This window comes from Cervus canadensis, chromosome 2 (assembly GCF_019320065.1).
Source record: "Cervus canadensis isolate Bull #8, Minnesota chromosome 2, ASM1932006v1, whole genome shotgun sequence".
In the NCBI taxonomy this organism is placed as follows: domain Eukaryota; kingdom Metazoa; phylum Chordata; class Mammalia; order Artiodactyla; family Cervidae; genus Cervus; species Cervus canadensis.
Genome location: NC_057387.1, coordinates 86,526,897 through 86,547,594, shown reverse-complemented (window position 1 = coordinate 86,547,594; position 20,698 = coordinate 86,526,897). Strand labels below are relative to the sequence as shown.

At 52.4% G+C, this 20,698-nt stretch overlaps 1 protein-coding gene across 1 annotated transcript; it reads left to right on the top strand.

Annotated features, from left to right (window-relative positions):
• Nucleotides 1-7,683: 7,683 nt before the first annotated feature.
• On the top strand, nucleotides 7,684-19,219 carry BSND (barttin CLCNK type accessory subunit beta). Its single transcript, XM_043461188.1, has 4 exons — nucleotides 7,684-8,103; nucleotides 13,857-13,957; nucleotides 16,140-16,409; nucleotides 17,277-19,219. The coding sequence occupies exons 1-4, from the start codon at nucleotides 7,927-7,929 to the stop codon at nucleotides 17,686-17,688; spliced, it is 960 nt and encodes a 319-aa protein (XP_043317123.1). The 5' UTR covers nucleotides 7,684-7,926; the 3' UTR covers nucleotides 17,689-19,219.
• Nucleotides 19,220-20,698: the final 1,479 nt, after the last annotated feature.

Below are 20,698 nucleotides of genomic sequence, written 5' to 3'. Positions count from 1 at the left end.
CAGTTCACATCCTCAAGGTGTTTGCTATAGGTAGTGTCCCCATTTAACAGGTGTGGAAACTGAGTCTAAGAGAGGTAAAATCACAGAGAATAAGTTTTTCATATAAATAAAAGTGTTTTCATTCAGGCCTGGTTGGACTCGTCTTTGGATCCTCCCATTTAGGCCTGGACCAGCTCGTTACCTGCCATCCCGTCTCCCTGCTTCTGCCAGAGTCTGCTGACGTCTCTTCAAAGTTTAGTGGAAAGTGTTAGTCGCTCAGTTGTGCTGACTCTTTGCAAACCCAGGGACTTGTAGCCTACCAGGCTACTCACCCACGGAATTCTCCAGGCAAGAATACTGGTGTGGGTGGCCATTCCCTTCTCCAGAGGATCTTCCTGACCCAGAGATCAAACTCGGGTCTCCATTGCAGGCACATTTTTTACCGTCTGAGCCAGCATGGAAGCCCACTGGACAGAGTGAGCCTGATCAAACTCTGTGCCTGATCTGTGACACCCTCCTGGGCTCAAAACCCTGAGTGGTTCCCAGGTCACTTTGAGTAATGAAATCTCTAATGAGGATGGTGTGGGTGGGTCTGGATCCCTGCCCTTGCTCTCTGCTGTAATCGGCCCTCCTACAGGCCTTGACTCCTGTCTTCTATCTCTGGAAGTTTTTCTCCAGGCTTACTCCTACTCCTTATGCTCCTCACATCTTTGTCTGAACCTTTCTTCAAGATGCCATCCTGAGCCAATCTGTTAAAACTATTATTCCACCCAGCACCCTGCACTCCCAGCCTCCTCCCTGCTCTACTTTTTGAATAACACCTGTCATCATTTAATATTTCACCTTTAAAAAATTTGTGAGTTTGTTTATTATGTTTCTACTCATCAGCAAGCTCTCTGAGAGCAGGGATCTTCTTGCTTCTTTCCTTTACTATTATATACACACAATATACACAATTATACGATTCCTTCACCTAAAGCTTAGAAACAGTGCTTGGCCTGTGGAAGATGCTCAGTAGATATTTGTTGACTGAGAATGAATCAAAGCAGGTCAGCTATCCGGTTATTCCTGGGCCCTCTCTCAGCCACCTGAGCCAGATCTTGTGGTTCTTCTCATGGATCTTGTGGGTCCTCTCCCTTCCCCATCACCAGATCCTGGATCCCTACCCTGTACTCCTTTCTCTCTTCCTTGTGTGTGCCTTGTATTTCCTGCTATGATGGAGATGCAGGTTTGAATTCTGCCTTGGCCTTGACCTTTCTGTGGGACCCTGAGATGAGCAGGTGCAGGCACATGTGTGTTCACACACGCACACACACCAGCTTTCACTGTGTACCTTGGGGATTTGGCTGGGGGAGGTGCAAGGGATTCATCAGGACCTCTGCAATTCCTATGGGGTTAAAGGGGTTCCAGGCTGGGAAGCAAAGCCCAGCTTCCCTCCTACCTCCAAACCGAGGAATTTCCCCCAGGCAGGTGAGTTAATGAGTTGCAGGTGTGATTTGGAGGCACCACATTTGCCAAGCAGGAGCTGGAAGAGGCAGGGGCTGGGGAGGGCTGGAAGACTGGAAAAACTTTTTCTATAGTCCTAAGTCATCTGCGTCCCAACTGAAAGTCCTCGGGAGGGGCAGTGGTTTGCTCAAGGTCACCAGCTCCTTGCAGGCCAAGCCAGGGCCATGGAGCCAGTCTCCTGACAAGCCAGGGTCCCTTCTGAGCTGCAGTGGCCTCAACTGTGAACTGGGAAGGGCTCAGGTTGAGCAGCCCCATGAGTCTGGGTCTGTCAACCCAGCCCCCAGGAGGCGCTGGTTCTCTTTCTGGTCTCTTTTCTCCGGGGCCCGGCTGACCAGTTTATTCGTCCATCACCCAGAGCTCGCCTCTGATGCCTGTCACCAGGCCTGGGACTTCAGTGACACTCTGGACTCAGGCTTCACCCCCTCCTTGCACTGGGCTCCTCTTTTGACCTGTTTTCCTCTGCGTTGACTGGTGACCCCACCCCCTGGGGCTCACCACCTCAAATCAATTGGAAAATTCCCTCGCTTTCCATCCCTTCAGCAGCTCTTTTAAAGTGTTCATTTTAATCTTTATAGCCCTAGGTTTCTGCTAGAGTCTGGTGACTGCCCCTCACTTCTACCATCTCCTTTTGCTTCTTCCAACCTGATCTCAGACCCAGAGGATGGATACAAAATGAAAATCCAACCCGTGTCACTCCCCACATAACCCCCTTGGAGACTCCCCATTGGCCTCTGAAAGATGCCAGCTCCCCTGGCCTGACCCCAGGTTTCCTGCCTGTGCTTCCTCTCCGGCCTCCCTCTCCTCTGGAGCTGACAGTCATCCCTCCATTCCCCAAATATGAATTGAGAGCCGACCAGGTCTAACCCCTGGAGATCCAACAATGAACAAAACAAAGCCCCAAGCCTGTAGGAGCTCGAGTTCTAGTGGGGGAATTCAGATAAGAGGTGAGATTCATAAATTATGTGTAGTGTAATCGATGGTGCTGAGCACTATGGAGAAGAGTAAATTAGGAAAGGAGGGCAGGGGACACCTGGGGGAGGGGGGTCCTGCAGTTTCGGATGTCACACCAGAGAAGGCTTCATTGTGAAGCTGACATCTGCATATAGACTTGAAGGAGGTAAGGGAGGGAGCTGTGCAGATATCTGGAGAAAGAGCCTTCTAGGTGGAAGGATGAACAGGTGCAAAGGCCCTGGGGTGCTTGTGTATTCCCAGAAAAGCATACAGCCAGGATGACTAGGGTGGAATGAGTGAGGGGAGGTGTGGCAGGAGGCTATCTCAGAGCAGTGGTAGGCTGGGCAGATTATCTAGGGTTTTATAGGCCATTTTAAGTCCTGAGTTTTACTCTGATAGGGAAGGGAACCATTGCAGGGCTCTGAGGAGAGAAGTGACATGGTCTAACCTGGCATTTGGGTTGGGAAGACTCTGTAGCCAGCAAGGGTAGAAGCAGAGACCACTTAGAAGGATAGACATGATGGGCCTCAGACCAAAGTGATGAGCCATAGTGGGAGTGAGTGGAATTCTCCAGGCCAGAATATTAGAGTGGGTAGCCTTTCTCTTCTCCAGAGGATCTTCCCAATCCAGGGATCGAACCCAGGCCTCCCGCATTACAGGCTGATTCTTTATCAGCTGAGCCACAAAGGAAGCCCAAGAATACTGGAGTGGGTAGCCTATCCCTTCTCCAGCAGATCTTCCTGAGCCAGGAATCGAACCGGGGTCTCCTGCATTGCAGACAGATTCTCTACCAACTGAGCTATCAGGAAAGCCCTCTGTCCCCGAGGCAGGGCCAATAGCATGTGGATGAGAGAGAGGAAGTGAGGATGGTGGCCAGGGTATCCAGGTGGTAGAAGGATGGAGCTGAATGGAGGCGCAGGTAGGGGAAGGGTGAGGATGATGCAGTGTGGGGGTGGTGTGCGCACAGCCTTTAGTTTTATCTCTAGCCATGTGTCAGTGCTCACTTGCCTCTGGGCCTTTGCACATATTGATCTCTTTGCCTGAATTGCTTTTCCTGCCCTGACAGAAGAATGCCAGCAGGCTTCTCAAGAGTCCCTCCTGTCTTCTTTGGAGAAATGTTTGTTTAGTTCTTTGGCCCATTTTTTGATTGGGTCATTTATTTTTCTGGAATAAAAGATGCTCAACATCCCTCATCATCAGAGAAATGCAAATCAAGACCACAGTGAGGTACCATTACACGCCACTCAGGATGGCTGCTATCCAAAAGTCTACAAGCAATAAATGCTGGAGAGGGTGTGGAAAAAAGGAAACCCTCTTACACTGTTGGTGGGAATGCAAACTAGTACAGCCACTATGGAGAACAGTGAGGAGATTCCTTAAAAAACTGGAAATAGAACTGCCATATGACCCAGCAATCCCACTCCTGGGCATACACACTGAGGAAACCAGAATTGAAAGAGATATGTGTACCCCAACGTTCATCGTAGCACTGTTTACAATAGCTAGGACATGGAAGCAACCTAGATGCCCATCGGCAGACGAATGGATAAGAAAGCTGTGGTACATATACACGATGGAATATTACTCAGCCATTAAAAAGAATACATTTGAACCAGTTCTAATGAGGTGGATGAAACTGGAACCTATTATACAGAATGAAGTAAGTCAGAACAAAAAACACCAATACAGTATACTAACACATATATATGGAATTTAGAAAGATGGTAACGATGACTCTATATGTGAGACAACAAAAGAGACACAGATGTATAGAACAGTCTCTTAGACTCTGTGGGAGAAGGCGAGGGTGGGATGATTTGAGAGAATAGCATTGAAACATGTATATTATCATATGTGAAACAGATTGCCAGTCCAGGTTCCATGCATGAGACAGGGTGCTCAGGGCTGGTGCACTGGGATGACCCTGAGGGAGGGGATGGGGAGGGAGGTGGGAGGGAGGTTCAGGATGGGGAACACATGTACACCCATGACTGATTCATGTCAATGTATGGCAAAACCCACTACAATATTGTAAACTAATTAGCCTTCAATTAAAATAAAGAACTAAATCCCTCCTGGGACTCCGTCCTTTCATTCCCGCCTTGGGCCACCCCCTCCCCAGTCTCTGCCTCTGTCTGCTTTGTGCACTTGCTGGACCTCAGATGTGTCTCAGAGTCTTTACCATGTTGTGCCCCGCGAAATAGGAAAGAAGGTGAAAGTGAAGTCGCTCAGTCGTGTCCGACCCTTTGGGACCGCATGGGCTGTATTGTAGGCTGCCAGGCTCCTCCGTCCATGGGATTTTCCAGGTAAGAATACTGGAGTGGTTTGCCATTTCCTTCTCCAGGGGATCTTCCCGACCCAGAACTCGAACCCGGGTTCGAGTCTACCCGGGAGTCTACCCGGGTCTCCCACACTGCAGGTAGACTCTTTACCATCTGAGCCACCACCAGCCATCACGCTGAAAAACCATGTTCTCAGATACCCATACCTCGGAGTGAGCTACATATAGCAGGTACTCAACAGGACTGACTTGGGGCCTCGTTTGAACCCTGGCTCTGCTCTTTACAGGCTCTGCGATCTTGGGCCGCTTATCCTGCCTTTGAGAGCCTCAGTTTCTGTCAAATGGGTGTGATATTTCACCGACCTGCAGAGGCAGTTGTTGAGATCTTGAAGGGACGCTGAATTCTGTAAACGGGGAAGAGAAAACAGTGGTTAGCGCGCCCTCTGCTGCAAGATGGTAGACTCTGCAACTTGCTCCTCAGGCTCACCCCGCTTTGCAGGGGTGGAAGGCAGAAGTCAGAGGCAGGTGGGAGGCGAGTGGGAACCGCGGATCACCCAATACTTCCAATGCGCTGTACACACGTGTCCCCACTTCACCACGGCTCTGTGAAAGAGGTTAGATTAGACCCATTTTACAGAGCACCTACTTGTCCCAGAGCTTCTTACTCTTGTCACTCCCAGCCCCCGACCTGTTTTAAGGAGAGAAAAGGCGGAAAGGGGGTGAGTAGTGGAGAGGAAAGAAAAGATGGGGAAACAAGGAGAGTGCTGGGGTGACCAGGAGGCTTCTCGGGAAGCCCTAAGGACTAGATTCATCTACAATGGGACTGGGGCTGCGCGTTCAGGTCCGCGTTCAGCCCCCAGTTCAGTTTGGGGAGATCTTTGGAGAGATGTCCCCGGACTCAGTTTCCTCGCCTGTGAAAATAGGCAGGGTAACCTCTTACGGTAGCCTCACGGGGTTGCGGGACTCTGGCAAGACCTGAGATGTGAAAGCACCGAGCCAAGCGCGTGCTACGATGGCCACCAGGGGGCGCGAGAGGCTCCCGCTGGATTGCGACCAAGGAGACCTATTCCCGCCGCGGTGGACCCGCTCCAGGACCAGAAAGGGCAGGCTGAAGCCCCTCTGGGCCGCGGATTCATTTTCTGGGAGGGGCGTGTATCTTCCCTTCTCTGAGCCTGTATAAAATTATGATAGTACTGTTTCCCTGGAGGGTGTGTGCTCAGAAGTGTCTGACTCTGCGACCCCATCAGGCTCCTCTGTCCATGGGATTTTACAGATAAGAATACTGGAGTGGGTTGCCTCTTCCAGGGGATCTTCCCGACCCAGGGATCGAACCTGTGACTGCTGCGTCTCCTGCATTGGCAGGCGGATTCTTTACCACAGAGCCACCTGGGGTTCTGCCCTGTAAATAATCCCGGTTTACAAAGCGTTTTTCCCTCTATCATGTCACCTCCCTCCACAACCCCTGGGTGGTAACTTGACACCACGTTCAAAGATGACAAACTCAAGGCCAGAGCAGAGCGGCCAGGCCAAGGTCACCCTGGGAAACAACACACGTAGATGTCACCCTGTGCCTTTCAGCCCTTTCTGCTCTCTGTCACCTCTCACTGGAAGGGTCACCTGAATTCTGCTACAGGACACCTCCTCTGCAAACTGTAAAGTGCTGGCTGGATCTGAGGACTGGTGAAAGACAAACTGCTTCATAATGAAACTCCAAGGCACTGTGGGCAGTGACACCAGAGTGTATCATGTGAACATAGGTGTGGTGTTGGGAACCAGTACAGCCTGCGTTGGGGGCGGAGGGAGCGGGTGACAACAACAAACAGGAAGATTCCCCAAGCCTGTGAAGTCAGGATGCCAAGTGAAAGCCTTTTATCCTGCAACACCAACTCAGAGCCAGTTCAACCCCGTACGAACAAGTGAACGTTTTCTTTTAGAGATACTCTTGACCAGCATTTTCCTATAATCCTCTGTGAGAATCTGATTTTTCCCATCAGCCTCCTGCAGGACTGAAATTCCACCATTAGAATGTCATTCTTAGAAGGAGGGCAACTTCCTTCAACCAATCACACCCTAGAGGGGCACTGCCCACTAGAGCCTTTCATGGCCTGATTCAAGACAATCCAGGGTTTGAAACCAGAGTTCTTGAGGGCTTGCTGCCTGCCAGGCACACCTGTATCCCTGGTGAAGTTCGGCATCCATCCTGAGCTTTTCGGTACCTCTGAAGTTCATGTGTCCCAGCGCATGACCAGTAGGCCCGGATGGATCACAGAGCATGGGAAGTGGGGCAGAGGCACCCAGGGAGGCCAGGCCTGGAGACAGACCTAGTCCTGCGAGTTGCTATTATTATCCGCATTGTAGAGAGGAGGAAGACTGAGGCACAGGCGGTAACTGGATCAAGACCACACTGCCCCATAGTAGAGGAGCCAGAACCCAAGCCAGGAAGTCTGTATGACCACCAGAGCCTGCACTTTTAACCTTTGTGCTACAGTTGGGCAGTTTCACCCGGGGATAATACTAGGTTCAAATGCCAACTACCCTGTCTTTTCTGGCTGTGTGACCTTGACCATATATCCGTGTCTTCATTTATAAAGTACGGATAGTAGTGCCTACCTTACAGGGTTCCCTAAATGAGTTAATACGTATCACATGTTTAAAATAGAGCCCTGCATGCAGGCATCGTTGGTAACTAGTGGCCAGGTGAGCACATGACCTTGAAGAGTCTAAAATTCTTCAGGATTCTAAAATGCCAGCCTGTGGGATCCTGGAATCCCCCAGCGGCATTCTGATGTTTTTGGGCTGCAGTATTTACCTGCTTCCCCTGGCTGGATGGTGCAGGCTGCCTGTTTGCCCAGCTCAGCCCCACACAGGGAAATGAGGTGATGTCAAAGCCTGGGCTGGGGCCCAGTCCCTGGAACCTCCCCTTCCCTCCCTCGTGTCTCCCTCACTCGGATTCCCACACGCTCCGGAGGGCCCAGAGGGAAGGTGAGAGGAGTGAAGGTGGGGGCACGCAGCCACCTGCGTGTAACTCCTCCAGCCTGGAGAACGGGGTGTGCCCCGTGGCTGGGCTGGACTTGAAGGGAGCCTGCTTCCCTCTCGGCTTAAGTCCTGATCAGCAGTGATCCCGGAGCGTCACTCCTCAAGTGTGAGTGTGTGTGTAGGTAGCTGGCTGGTCTGCAGGTGGCTCACAGGCCAGGCCTGGCCAGGCAGCCATGACTGATGAGAAGACCTTCCGCATCGGCTTCATTGTGCTGGGGCTCTTTCTGCTGGCCCTTGGCACATTCCTCATGAGCCACGACCGGCCCCAGGTCTATGGCACCTTCTACGCCATAGGAGGCGTCATGGTGATCGGGGGCGTCATCTGGAGCATGTGCCAATGCTACCCCAAGGTAGGTGGGAACAGTGGGAACAGGTGGGCTGGGGGCCAGGGCCCTGGAGGGTCTGGGGCTGTGCCTCTATTCCAGGCATCAGTCCCCCATCCTTCAATCATCTTGTCATCCTCTCCCCTTTACCCTTTCTTTTCTTATCTCCACTCTCCTGAGCATCCATCCATCTACCCATCCATCCATCCATCATGCTTCCATCCATTCCTTAGCATAAAGATTAATCAGAAGTCCCCTGAATCTGGAGCCCTGAACTAGGTACCATGGGGGAGACACTAGGCTCCATGTCTAGGTACCTAGGAGAACCAGGTACCATGGGGGTGACACAATCCAGGGTCTTGAAACCAGAGTTCTTGAGGGCTTGCTGCCTGCCAGGCACACCTGTATCCCTGGTGAAGCTCAGCATCCATCCTGAGCTTTTTGGTACCTCTGAAGTTCTATGTTTATAGTGGAGAAGCCTGAGGCTCAGATAGTGAGGTTCCCACAGCTCCTGGGTATCAGAGTTGGGATCAGAGCTCAGATGTGTGGTGTCTAAAGCATAACCTTCCTCAGGAGGACGGTCCCTGTGTCCCAGAGCTGCTGAGAGTTCTGAGCAAGTCAGCTGGAACCTCATGGCTTGGGCAGTGCTCTCTCTTTTGGAGTTTTAATGTACTCCTAGCCTAATAAGTGACTTAATGATGGGAAGAGCACTGGTTTGAGAGTCTTGAGTTCTAGTTCTAGCTCTGCTCCAAAGTCTCCATGTGACCTTTGTCTTTCTGAGCCTCGGTTTCTTTTATCTGCAAAATGAGGCCCTGGGCTCCTATTTCTCCCAGCCTCATGGTTATTATGGAGAACAGAGAAGAGATGAACACTTTTGTGAACTGTAGAGTGTAATATTTAGGTAAAATACTGTCACCCTTACTGTTATTGATCCTCCCAACAAACCTGTGGAATGGGCAAATCAATTGTTGTAATCTTTTGGTGCCCAGAGAGGTTGAGTGGCTTTTCCAAGGTCACACAGCAGCTGGTCAGCTAGATCCAGGGAGACAAGGAAAGAAGCATAGATTCTAACTTGCACTCTGCCTCTAATTATCTGGGAGACTTTGGCTAAGCTCCTTCCCTCTCTGTTTCCACGTTTGTAGAATATGTGAGTCAGGAAGAGGGGGTGGGAAAGAGGGTGTATCTTAAGGACCCTGCTGGTCCTGCCATCTGGGGCTCCAGTTCCCAGGCAGCCACCACCCCCTCTTTTCTCCCCCTACCCCCCGCAGCCCCCTCCTCACCTCTCGCCTGGGTGGCTCTGCTGGGGTTTGGGAGGAGGGAGGAGGCTCCGGGGGCCTGGGTTAGGCTCTCCCAGCCCTGCTTCCTCCGCGGGCAGCCCCAGGCTGTCAGAGCGTTTATTCAGCGCTGGGGCGGTCCAGGCTGGTTTGTAGTCATTTACTGAGCAGTTTACAGTCAACCCGATTCAGTGCAATGCCCTGAGCAGAGGTCACCGGGAGAAGAAGGCCTTGGGGCCGAACCACCCACGTCACCACCGACTTCATCGTCATCCTCCCAATGAGGAGCCTGGACCCTGGGGGACGGCAAGGCGACGGCTGTGGGGGAGGACGGGGGGAGGGTCCTTCTTGCCCTGGCCCCCTTCACAGAGCTGGCTGTGGGCGGGGAAGGGGAGGGGGGCAGAGTGGCGGTGGGGATGAGGGAGAGAGATCGGGGACAGGGAATATTCTTGAGTATTAATGAGTAACTGTTGACGGATTCACGTGTTCCTGTGCTGCAGAGGCTGCATGGTGGGGTAGAAAGAGCACAGGTTTCAGCGTCCGCCGGGCCCAGACTCAGATCTCTCCTCCCTGTGCCCCACTTCTGTGACCCTGGCAGAAGACTCCCCTTCCTCCCTGAAACTTACATGGCCGGGTGGGAGGAACCAATACGGTCTTGTATGTGGGGACCTGGCATCATGCCTGGCCTGGAGTCAATTCGAAGGCGGCTGTCTCAGGATCAGTGTTATGGCTTTGAGCGGGTCTTTGTATGTATGTGCAGGTATGCGAGCACAGATGTGGATGTGTGTTTCAGGGCCACAGGCTGTTAGGGAGGCACATTAAGGGAGAGAAGGCAAGTGTGTTGTAAACCAGGGAGATGTGCTAGACGAGGGTCCCCTCTCCCACGTCGTCTCACTGGAGCCTGGGCCACTGGAGCCCTCAGCAAATACTGATGCCGATCTTCCCTGCCAGATCCTCTCCTGCCTCAGAACCTGACAAGTGGGAATTTTCTGGATTGACAGAAATATAAATATAAGGGAATAGTATTAGACAATTATGATATGGGGGTAAAGTAAGTAAGTAAAGTTGTTCAGTTGTGTCCCACTCTTTGCGATGCCATGAACTATGCAGTCCATGGAATGCTCCAAGCCAGAATACTGGAGTAGGTAGCTGTTCCCTTCTCTAGGGGATCTTCCCAACCCTGGGATCGAACCCAGGTCTCCCGCATTGCAGGCTGATTCTTTACCAGCTGAGCCACAAGGGAAGCCCGATATGGGGGTAATACCAGTGTGAATTAAGCTGCCCCTGTCTTTGGGGGACTGGGGGGTCTCATGGAGGAGACAATTTTCTACCTGCTGGGGAGGAAATGGGTTTCACAGAAAAGATGACTTGGGATTTGTAGGTAAAGTAGAAGTTCACCAGGCAGAAAAGATGAGGAAAGACATTCTGGGTAGAAGGAACAGGGTGAACAAAGACATGAGATGAAAGAGCAAGGCAAGTGGGTCGACGTGACTGGAGGGTGCGGGGAGCAAGGGAAGGTGGAGAGGGAGTGGGGCTTGGGCCCGTGGGGCCTGGATGCCATGCTGAGGACTTCAGACCCTACATTGTAGTTGATGGGACAAGAAGGGGACATGAGCAGCTTTGCAGTTCAGGAAAGTTATCAGGCTGACATCTGGGAGGAGGAAGTTTCAAAAGCAACCAGCCAGTGGCGGTGGGCTGGGGGGTGGTGCGCCTTCTCTGGTCCAGGTGAGAGGTGATCATCTCCTAGATTAAGACAGAACTTGATCCCAAGGCTGTAGGAGTGGAGAAGACATTTCCAGTTCATCAAACATACAGTACCTGCTGTGGCTAGGTGTGGCCCTGGTACTTCCAGCTTGCTTACCTTATTGAATTTCTGAAGTAGACTTGTTCAGATTTAGTGGTCAGCAGGGTTTCGGGCTTGAGAGGTGGAGGAATCGGGACAAATCTAGTCGGTGGGACAGTCAGGGATGCTGTGCTTGTTAACCGAGGTGGGGCAAGGAGAAGGATTGACTGGAAAAGCTGGACCTCTTTGCCTGGCTTCTGCTTCTACCCTCAAGTTCCCCACTCCCCACTCCCCACTCCTGCCTGCTCTGCTGGAGCCCAGGACCAGACCCCTGATTGGTGACTGATGGATTGACCTCTCCATGGGCCTCCCTCCATCATCCCTCTGTTCCCTCCCTCTGGGCAGTCCCCTCTGGGAACTGCCCAAAACTCTGCCCAAACACAAATCTCTCTGTGTCCTCTCCGGCTGAGAACTCCTCCAGGGCTCCCACTGCTTCTGGATAAAGGCTGAATTTCTTAGCCTGGTGCTTTGCGATCTTCATGGTCTCATGTCCCCTTCCCAGCTTCAACTCTGCCTGTCCCCCTCTCTTAAAAGATTTTGTGTTGTAAGATGCTCAGGACTTTCCTTCTCCTCCAGGCTTCCACAGTGGCAATGACAATGATGCTGTAGGGTGATAATGCTGCTGCTGCTGGAGGTGCTGGTGCTGATGGTGATGATACGATTATGATGTTGATGGAGATAATGGTGGTGATTATTACGATGAAGAGGAGGATGACTGGAGGAAGGGGAAGCTTCTGGGAAATACAGAACCATCTGGCAAATGCAGGACATACTTAGATGGAAAATACCCAGGGCCCTCCCTCATTTCCAGACATTTGGGGGAAAGGTTACTACTCACAGGTGTTCTAAGAACCCCTCCGGCTATCATTCCCTTCTCCCCATCAGGATTGGGCTTTGATGGTGCAGACAAGTGTCTTTCACTCACTGTACTCTGTGGGAAGGGAGAAAGGAGGCTGCTGCTTATGAACCTGGTATAACACTGGAAAGTGAAGTGAAAGTGTTAGCTGCTCAGTCGTGTCCAACTCTTTGTGACCCCATGGACTGTAGCACACCAGGCTCCTCTGGGGCTCCTCGGTCCATGGGATTCTCCGGGCAAGAATACTGGAGTGGGTAACCATTCCCTTCTCGCCAGGGGATCTTCCCCACCTGGCATCGAATCCAGGTCTCCCACATTGCAGGCAGATTCTTTACCCTCTAAGCCACCAGGGAAGCCCAAGGGTTTTATCAAATATTTGTTGAGGAAATTTTCAGTTGAGGAGAACAAGACTCAGAGAAGTCTTCGATAGCATTGAACTATGATTTATAGAGCAGCTACTGTGTGCTAGGCACTGTGCTGGGGGACCCCTTATGTATTACCTCATGGAATCCTCACAGCAGGAGACAGGCAATAACTAATCCTACTTTTTTTTTAAATTAATTAATTAATTTGTTTAAACTCTTAGTTTCGGCACATGGGATCTAGTTCCCTGACCAGGGATTGAACCCAGGCCCCCTGCTTTGGGAGCACAGAATCTTAGCCACTGGACCACCAGAGAAATCCCCTAATCCTACCTTTTTAAATTGTGAAATATACATAAACTAAAATTTACCACCTGAACCATTTTTAAGTGACCTTTTCAGGGTTAATTACATTCACATTGTTATGGAACCAGTTTCCAAAATGCTTTTCATCTTGTACAACTGAAACTCTATACCCAATAAATGGTAACTCCCCGTCCCCCCTCCCACCTATCTGTGGCAACCACCATTCTCCCTTCTGTCTCTGAATCTGACTATTCTAGATACTTCATATAAGTGGAATCCTATGGAATTTGTCTTGTGATTGGCTTATTTCCTCAAGGTTCATCCATGTTGTAGCACATGTCAGAACTTCATTTTTTTTTTTTTAAAGGCTGAATACTCTTCCTTTGTGTATACACACCACATTTTGTTTATCTAGTCCTCCATCAATGGGTACTTAGGGTGCTTCCATCTTTTGGCCATTGTGAACAGCTCTGCAAATATCTCTTCTAGGCAAACCCCATTTTACAGAGGATCACAGATGGGCTCTGGGAGGAGTGATGATCTGCCCAAGGAGGGCTGCTCACCCAGCCTCTCAGACCCCAAAGGCAGGGCGCCTCCTGCCTCATCCCACTGCCTCCTTTGTGATCTGCCTCCCCTCCACTGCCCCGTGCCCACCTGTGGTGTGGCACCTGCAGAGACCTCGAGATCCCGGAAAGTTCAGGTGTCAGGGCTGGGCACCACCTCACCCATCCCCTTCTCTGTCCTCTGTCTCAGCCTCTGTCGGTGCCAGGAAATACCTGACACCCATTCACCAGGTGTGGATGAAGGGCCTGTGCATGTCAGGCAGGACAAGATATGACCTCCCCCAGGGAAGGGGTGCTTGTCTCATTCACTCACTGCTGCCCCTAGTGCCTGGAAGAGTGCCTGGCACACAGCTGATGCCCAGGAGTGTTTGCTGGGTGAATGAAGGGCAAGTGGGAGCAGGAGCCCAGAGGTCCAGACAGCCACCAGTGCTGGGCCCTCCTGTCAAACAGGGGGCTCTCCCTTGTGAGGTCTCTCTCCCAGGGTGTGTGGAGAGGTTAGGTCTGTGCTCTGGGGAAGCAGCAAGTACGAATGTGTGCGGGCAGCTTCAGCGACGCCTTCTCCCCTTTGCCCTGCAGATCACCTTCGTACCTGCTGACTCTGACTTCCAAGGTGTCCTGTCCACGAAGGCGAAGGCGCTGGGCCTGCTGGAGAACAGGCTTGCTGCCGAGATGAAGAGGTGGGTGCTGAGCCCTCCGGGTGGAGTGGAGGGAGGGAAGGGTTAGTGACCCGTCAGGCCAGTCTCTCCCTGCTGAGGAGAGTGAGGGGGTGGGGCAGGAGCAGAGGGGCAGTGTCTCCCCTCTGCTGCAGGCTCTGGTTTTACCTTTCTACTTACTGAGAACAGACTCTCAGAAATCATAGATCGTTTTGGCCTCTCAATTCTATGAGGTGGTCATTATTGTCCCCACTCTACAGATGAGGAAACTGAGGCTTGGGGATTTTTGTCCTGCCTTACAGCGAATTAGTGGCAGCCAAATAGATGTGACCCTAAATCCCACACAGTGGTGACAACTACTACTCTAGCAAACAAGAGGCATAATGATGGCCAAGGCACAGTCCTGGGGCCCTGCCACTTTTTGGCTGAGTGACTTTGGGAAATTGACCTGTCTCTCTTTGCCCCATCTTTGAAATACAGATACTAATAGTACCTTCCTCCTAGGCGTTGGTGGAGGGGCTAAATGAGATAATAGTCATCTCTTGGCATCTGTGGGGAACTGGCTCTAGATCACCCTCAGACACCAAAATCTGCAGATGCTCTAGTCCCTTATATAAAATGGCATAGTATATAATGTAATATAATGTAATGTAATGGCATAGTCTTATAATGTAAGACATCCTCCCATATACTTTAAATCATCTCTAGATTACTTCTAATACATAGCACGTAAATGCTATGTCAGTAGCTGTCAATATAATGAAAGTGAAAGTGAAAGTCGCTCAGTCCTGTCCAACTCTTTGCAATCCCATTGACTATACAGTCCTTGGAATTCTCTAGGATTGTATGATATAATATAAATGCTATGTAAATAGTTGCTGGTGTGTGACAAATTCAAGTTTTGCTATTTGCAGCTTTCTAGAATTTTTTTCCTGAGTATTTTCAAACCACAGTTAGTTGAATCCATGGATGTGGAACCTGTGATATGGATGGCAGACTTTATAAGCCAAGCACTAAGAACAGAGCCTGGACCACAGCAAGCCCTCTATAAGCCTTTGCCATCACTGGTAGGAAGCGCTTCCAAAAGCATCAGAGACCAAGTCAGGCACTTTGCGCCCATGACCTCTTTTGGTCTTCATAGGAATCTGTGAAAGGGGTGGTGTCAGGCCTTTTATACAGATGTGGAAACTGAGGCTCAAGAAGTGCAATCACAAACCCAAACCTCACAGAGAGTCAATACCAGACCATACCTGCCTTCATTCTTGGAAGTGCCAAGTGCTGTCTTGCCAAAACATGGCAGCCCTGGAAGGGTAACTTGATCAGCTGTCCCCCCTCCCACCCCTGAAGCCGTGATGATTGTGCTCAGAAGTCCAGGCTGCAGATCCAGGATCTGTGGCCAGGGCTCTGGGACTTTCTCTGTTTTGCTTGGGGAAGGAGGTGGTGATGGTATTTTCTGTCCCTGGCACCCAGGTGACCAAATGTCCCAGGGGACTGAGGCAGATAGACCCTGGGTGGGTATTGGGACCAGCCTCAGGACTGGTCACACATAGAGAGCTGTTGGAATAGAGCTGGGGCTCAGGTCGCCCTGAGCCTGGGCTCCTCCCCATCACTCCCCAGCCCTGGATTCTGGAGCAGTGGAGAAGGTGGTGCTTGGAGCCCCAGCACCGGCCCTAGGCCTGAATCACCCAGGCAAGCTAGCCAGGGTCTGTGCCTCCGCCTCCCCTAGCAGCTCCCAAAGTTCCGGCAAGGACTCGATGAGCTAACCCATACAGCCCAGACCACAAGGACCACTCAGGCGCTGGGCCCTTACTGCTGCTGTGTCCTCATCTGAAAAATGGGAACGACCACTCTGTTTCAAGGGTTGTTCAGAATAAACAGCATAAAGCCTTCAGGCCACCATCTGGGACCCAGCAAACTCCTGGTCAATGGAGACCGACCTTCATTTGGTAGTTTCAGCCTTGGGGTCCACTTTGGAGACATGGGGTGAAAGAAACACTGGCCTGAGTGTCTGAGCTCTCCCACTCAGCTTACCTTGCCTGGCCTCAGTCTCCTCATCCATGAACTGGGTACAGTAGCCACTCCCAGCAGCTTCTTGGAGATCAGGGGAGACCCGGTGCTCAGAACAGGCGGGCCAGGGGACAGCACAGAGCGACTCTTTGCCTACCTGCCTGTTCTCTCTCCTGCTGTCTCCTATACCCCCATTCAGCCCCCAGCCCCCCTACGTCAGGCTATGGGAGGCAGCTGCCTACGACCAGAGCCTGCCTGACTTCAGCCACATCCAGATGAAGGTCATGAGCTACAGTGAGGACCCCCGCCCCCTCCTGGCCCCAGAACTTGGACAGCGGCAGCCAGAAGCCAGCGATGGAGGAGAAAGCGGCCCTCGCGACCCTCAGGCCTGGTTGGAAGCTGCCGTGGTCATCCACAGGGGCTTGGACCAGGATGAGGGAGAAAGAGACCCAAGTCAGGGCAGGTTCAGGTGAGTGTGCAGAGCAGAGGGGTTCTGGGGTGAAGGAGGAGGGGGTGTGGGCCACTGAGGGTGACTGGAGACCCTGGGCAGGAGAGAGGCTGGGGACACCCTGAGGAGACGCGTGGGTCTGGGCTTAGTCACCTGGGCCTGGTTCAAGCCCCAGCTCCTTTGGTGTTGTAACCTTCAAATGCTCCTCACCTTGCCGAGCCTCAGTTTCCTCACATGAGAATAATCACTCCTACCTCAGAGTAGTCTGGACTTGCACCATGAGGAGCCAGGCGAGGAGCCAGAGGACCTGAGTTCAAATCCAGGCTCTGCTGCTGACGGGCTCTTGGCCTTGGGCAGGTCACTCCATCCCCTCCCCCGCCCCCTCCCCTGTCCCCAGCCATTCATGAACGGGAACGTGAATATTCCTCATTCAAACCTGTAGCCACTCACCCACCAGCATCCCTGGGCACACTCCCTGCCAGGCCTTGACACACCACCCCGAGGGAGCCCCTCATCCAGTGGGGGAGGCAGACGAAGGGACAGAAGGTGACCCGGTGTGACAGGGACTCTGGGAGGCCCAGAGCAGGTCCCTGAGTGGTTGGAGAGGCAGAGGAGTGACCTGGTTTGGATAACATAACTATGGTCCATTTCTTGAGCACCTACCATGTGCCAGGCCTCTTGCAAGGTGCTTTGCACTCATTATCTGCTATAAACCTCAGGGAGAACCATAGGAGTGAATGCTGGTATTTCCCCCATCTTACAGGGGAGGAAACTGAGGTCCAGACAGGTGAAGTCACCTACCCCGGGCCTTGCAGCTAGTGGCTGGGGTTCAGACCCAGGCAGTCTGACTCAGGGCTCCCCTCACCCTCTCCACCTTTACCCCTGCAGCCCCCTGACCTGTCCCCAGGGTCCTGCACCCTTGGCTTCCTTCCAAGATGACCTGGACGTGGGCTCCAGTGAGGGCAGCAGCCCCAACCCGTCTCCACCCGAGGGAGCAGAACCTCAGCCCCCGCCTCCGGAGTGCTGGACCTGCAGGTGCCAGCTGGACCGCTTCCATGACTTTGCCCTGATTGATGCCCCCACGACGGAGGATGTGCCTCCAGAGAAACAGCTGCGGGAGGCAGCCGTGCCTAGCTCCCAGCAGAGGTCCCCAAGGACAAAAGAGGAGGAAGAGGCTTCAGACACAGGCACAGAGGGGCCGGCACAGGAAGAGGAAGACCTGTACTATGGGCTTCCCGACAGCCCCCGGGATCCCCTCCCAGACAAGGAACTGGGCTTTGAACCTGAGGCCCAGGGCTGACATGGAACTGCTCCCGGGGTTCCAATCTGGCTCTACCACCAATCTCCATGTGACCTCACAGGGCTTCCATTTCACTAACTGCAAAATGGGGTTTGATTTTGTAGACTCTCAGTGGGCCGAGAGTATTTTGAGAACCACACAGAGAGGAGATGATTACATTACTGGGCCATTGCTGTTTCGATCATTAATACTTTTTGTGGAGATTTGAAGGTAATAGGATTTGTTGAGAAGATTTGCAGCAGCCAGAGCCCTCAAGTGCCTTTTTAGCTTCACCTCAAAGCTAGCTTCTGACCAGGAACCCTCCTTGGTGCTGGCCCTGGGTCCCTCAGCCCCTGTGAAAGCCCCTCAGGGTCCTCATTCCTTCTGAGTCTTTTGGTCCACTTGATGGATGGTGAAATGGGTCTTCATTCAGAGCTGACATCTGGTCCTGCACCCTTCCTGTAGCTTCTGTTGTTCTGGGATCCAAAACCTCCCATGAGTGACCTCTGCTGACCTTCCAACTTTCTCCTGGTCAGCCCACCCCCCGCTCACCCTGCGCCTTATGCCTCTGCCAAGCTGTCTTCTCCACCAGGATGCCCTTTGTCCCTGTCTGCCTGGCACATTCGGGCTCATCTTTCAAACCTCTGCAAAGACATCCCTCTTCTGAAGGCTCTTCCTGATGTCACTGCTTTTGGACCGAGTTAGTCCTGGCCCCTCTGTGCCTCCTCTGGGCCTTCCACATTTATCTTGGAGTGTGGCTGCCTGCTCAAGGCCAGTACCTTTGCTTCACTCACCTTGGTCTCTCCTGTGCCCAACTCAGGTGGTCCCTGAGGTGCTATAGAAGTGACCAGAACCCAGAAGGTTTTTGCAGGGAATGCCCCATCCCTCATTCCACTGACTCTCAGACTCCTGACTTAACTCATTTGGCCTTGGTGGCATTTATGGAGCACCTACTGTGTGCCAGATGGTAAGCTGGGATCTTTAGGTGGAAAGAGATACGAACTGATGACAGTTCTCACCCTCAAGGGGCTCACAATACTCTGAGCCTGGCATCTTGTAAGTGAGACACAGCGTGCAGAGCAGAAACTGAGGTGGGAACAGAGCAGTTAAAAATTGTCCCAACTGAGTGACACCCACACAACCACTGTGGCCATGGACTCCAGGAACGAACACCTCTTGCTGTCTGAGCAGCCCCTGAAGTTATGGCAGCATCACTGAGTGATGCTTTCTTGGGCTGATCTCTGCAAAGCCCCTCAGGGCCCCGGCATGGGTGGTACCACCTCAGCTGCGGCCCCCACATTCAGAGCTGGCACCCTGGGCCTCTTGGGAGGGCTGACCTTCACCTGGGCCACGCCTCTGGATTGGGATTGGGGTCATGGCCGAGGGAAGGGCATGCCCCGGCACCCTCTCCATCTCCTTTCTGGGTGGTTGCCACCTCCAGTAGGAGAGCCTCTGCTATAACAGATGTTCCCGGCTCTGCTCACTCATACAGGGGAGGGGCGACCTGCATCAAGAGAACACCAGTGGGAGGTTCAAATAAAAAAGTTTTCAGTGTTTAGAATGGTTATCTTCATTCATCTGCAATTTCTTTTATGTGAACCCTCTTCCCATACCCAACGCTGCTTCTGCTATTCCCCTGGGCAGGATAACCGAGGGGATTCAGTGAGGGGACTCTCTGGAAAGTGAACATGAGACACAGCAGTGTGGCCAGTAGGACAGTGTGCGGGCGGAAACTCGAGAGTGGCCCCTGCCTCCACATCACACTGCAGGGCACCCCCAGGCCTCAGCAGAGAACCAGGAGCGTCTGGCTGCCAGCCCGGCCCACAGGGAGAAACCTGTCCCAGGGAGGGTGCCCAAGGACTGAGGAAGGGACACAGATGGCTGGGCCGGGCTTCCACTCCAGACCAGATCTCCCTTCATCCTGCTGCGTGATTGGGAGACCACATGCCTGGCCTGCCCTGGACAGCTCTCATTCCGGCCCACTGTCCCTGCCTAGTTAGACCTTTCACCCTCAAATTATCCCCTCAGGATGATAAATATTCACCCTACTCTGTGACCTTGGGCTTGGACCTCACTCTCCTCACCTGCAAGAGGCAGGTGCTGGATCCTTGTCTTTGCATTTTGCAGGGTTGGTGGGAGTGGTGGGGTTGGGGTTTGATAGGATCCTTCTGCCAGTGCCCTGCAGGTGAGGGCCACCAGGAGCTCACCTGTGGTGGTTTGTTGTTTAGTCGCTAAGTCATGTCGACTCCTTGGCGATCCCCATGGAATTTCCCAGGCCAGAATACTGGAGTGGGCTGCCATTTTCTTCTCCAGGGGATTTTCCTGACCCAGGGATCGAACCTGCATCTCCTGCCTCTCCTGCACTGGCAGGAGGATTCTTTACCACTGCTCCACCTGTGGTTGATTGTTGGGTTTGCTACTCACTGTGGGCTTCGCAGGTGGCTCAGTGGTAAAGAATCCACTGGCCAATGCAGGAGACATAGAACATTCGGGTTTGATCCCTGGTTCGGGAAGATCCTTTGGAGTAGGAAATGGCAACCCATTCCTTGCCTGGAAAATCCCATGGACAGAGGAGCCTGGTGGGTTACAATCCATGGGGTTGCAAGAGTTGTATATGGCTGAGCACACATGCATTTGTTACTCATTGCAGAGGGGAGAAACCTCATGGGAACTGTGAGGTGTCTCTGTAAGAGGCTGTGAGAAGGGACTTAAGGGATATGGGCTTGTTTGAGGTAACTGAGGGGAGGGTCTATGAAAGTGGGTCTCTGCTCTAGACTGGATGCTATTGGGAAGTGGGGCTGATCCCATGGTGGGGCGTCTTAACCAATCCTACATGGAAGACCGAGCTAAGGATGTAGGTGACAAAGAAGCAGAAGTCACGCTCCAGCCAGGAGAGGCTGTGTAGTCGCTGATGTAATTTGACAGTGTTCCTGTTTTCTGTGTTCAGCCATGGCTACTGAGGGGTCTGGACGTGTCATGACCCATCACAGTCAGAGTGTTTATCTGATGCTGATGTTCTGTGAAATTATTC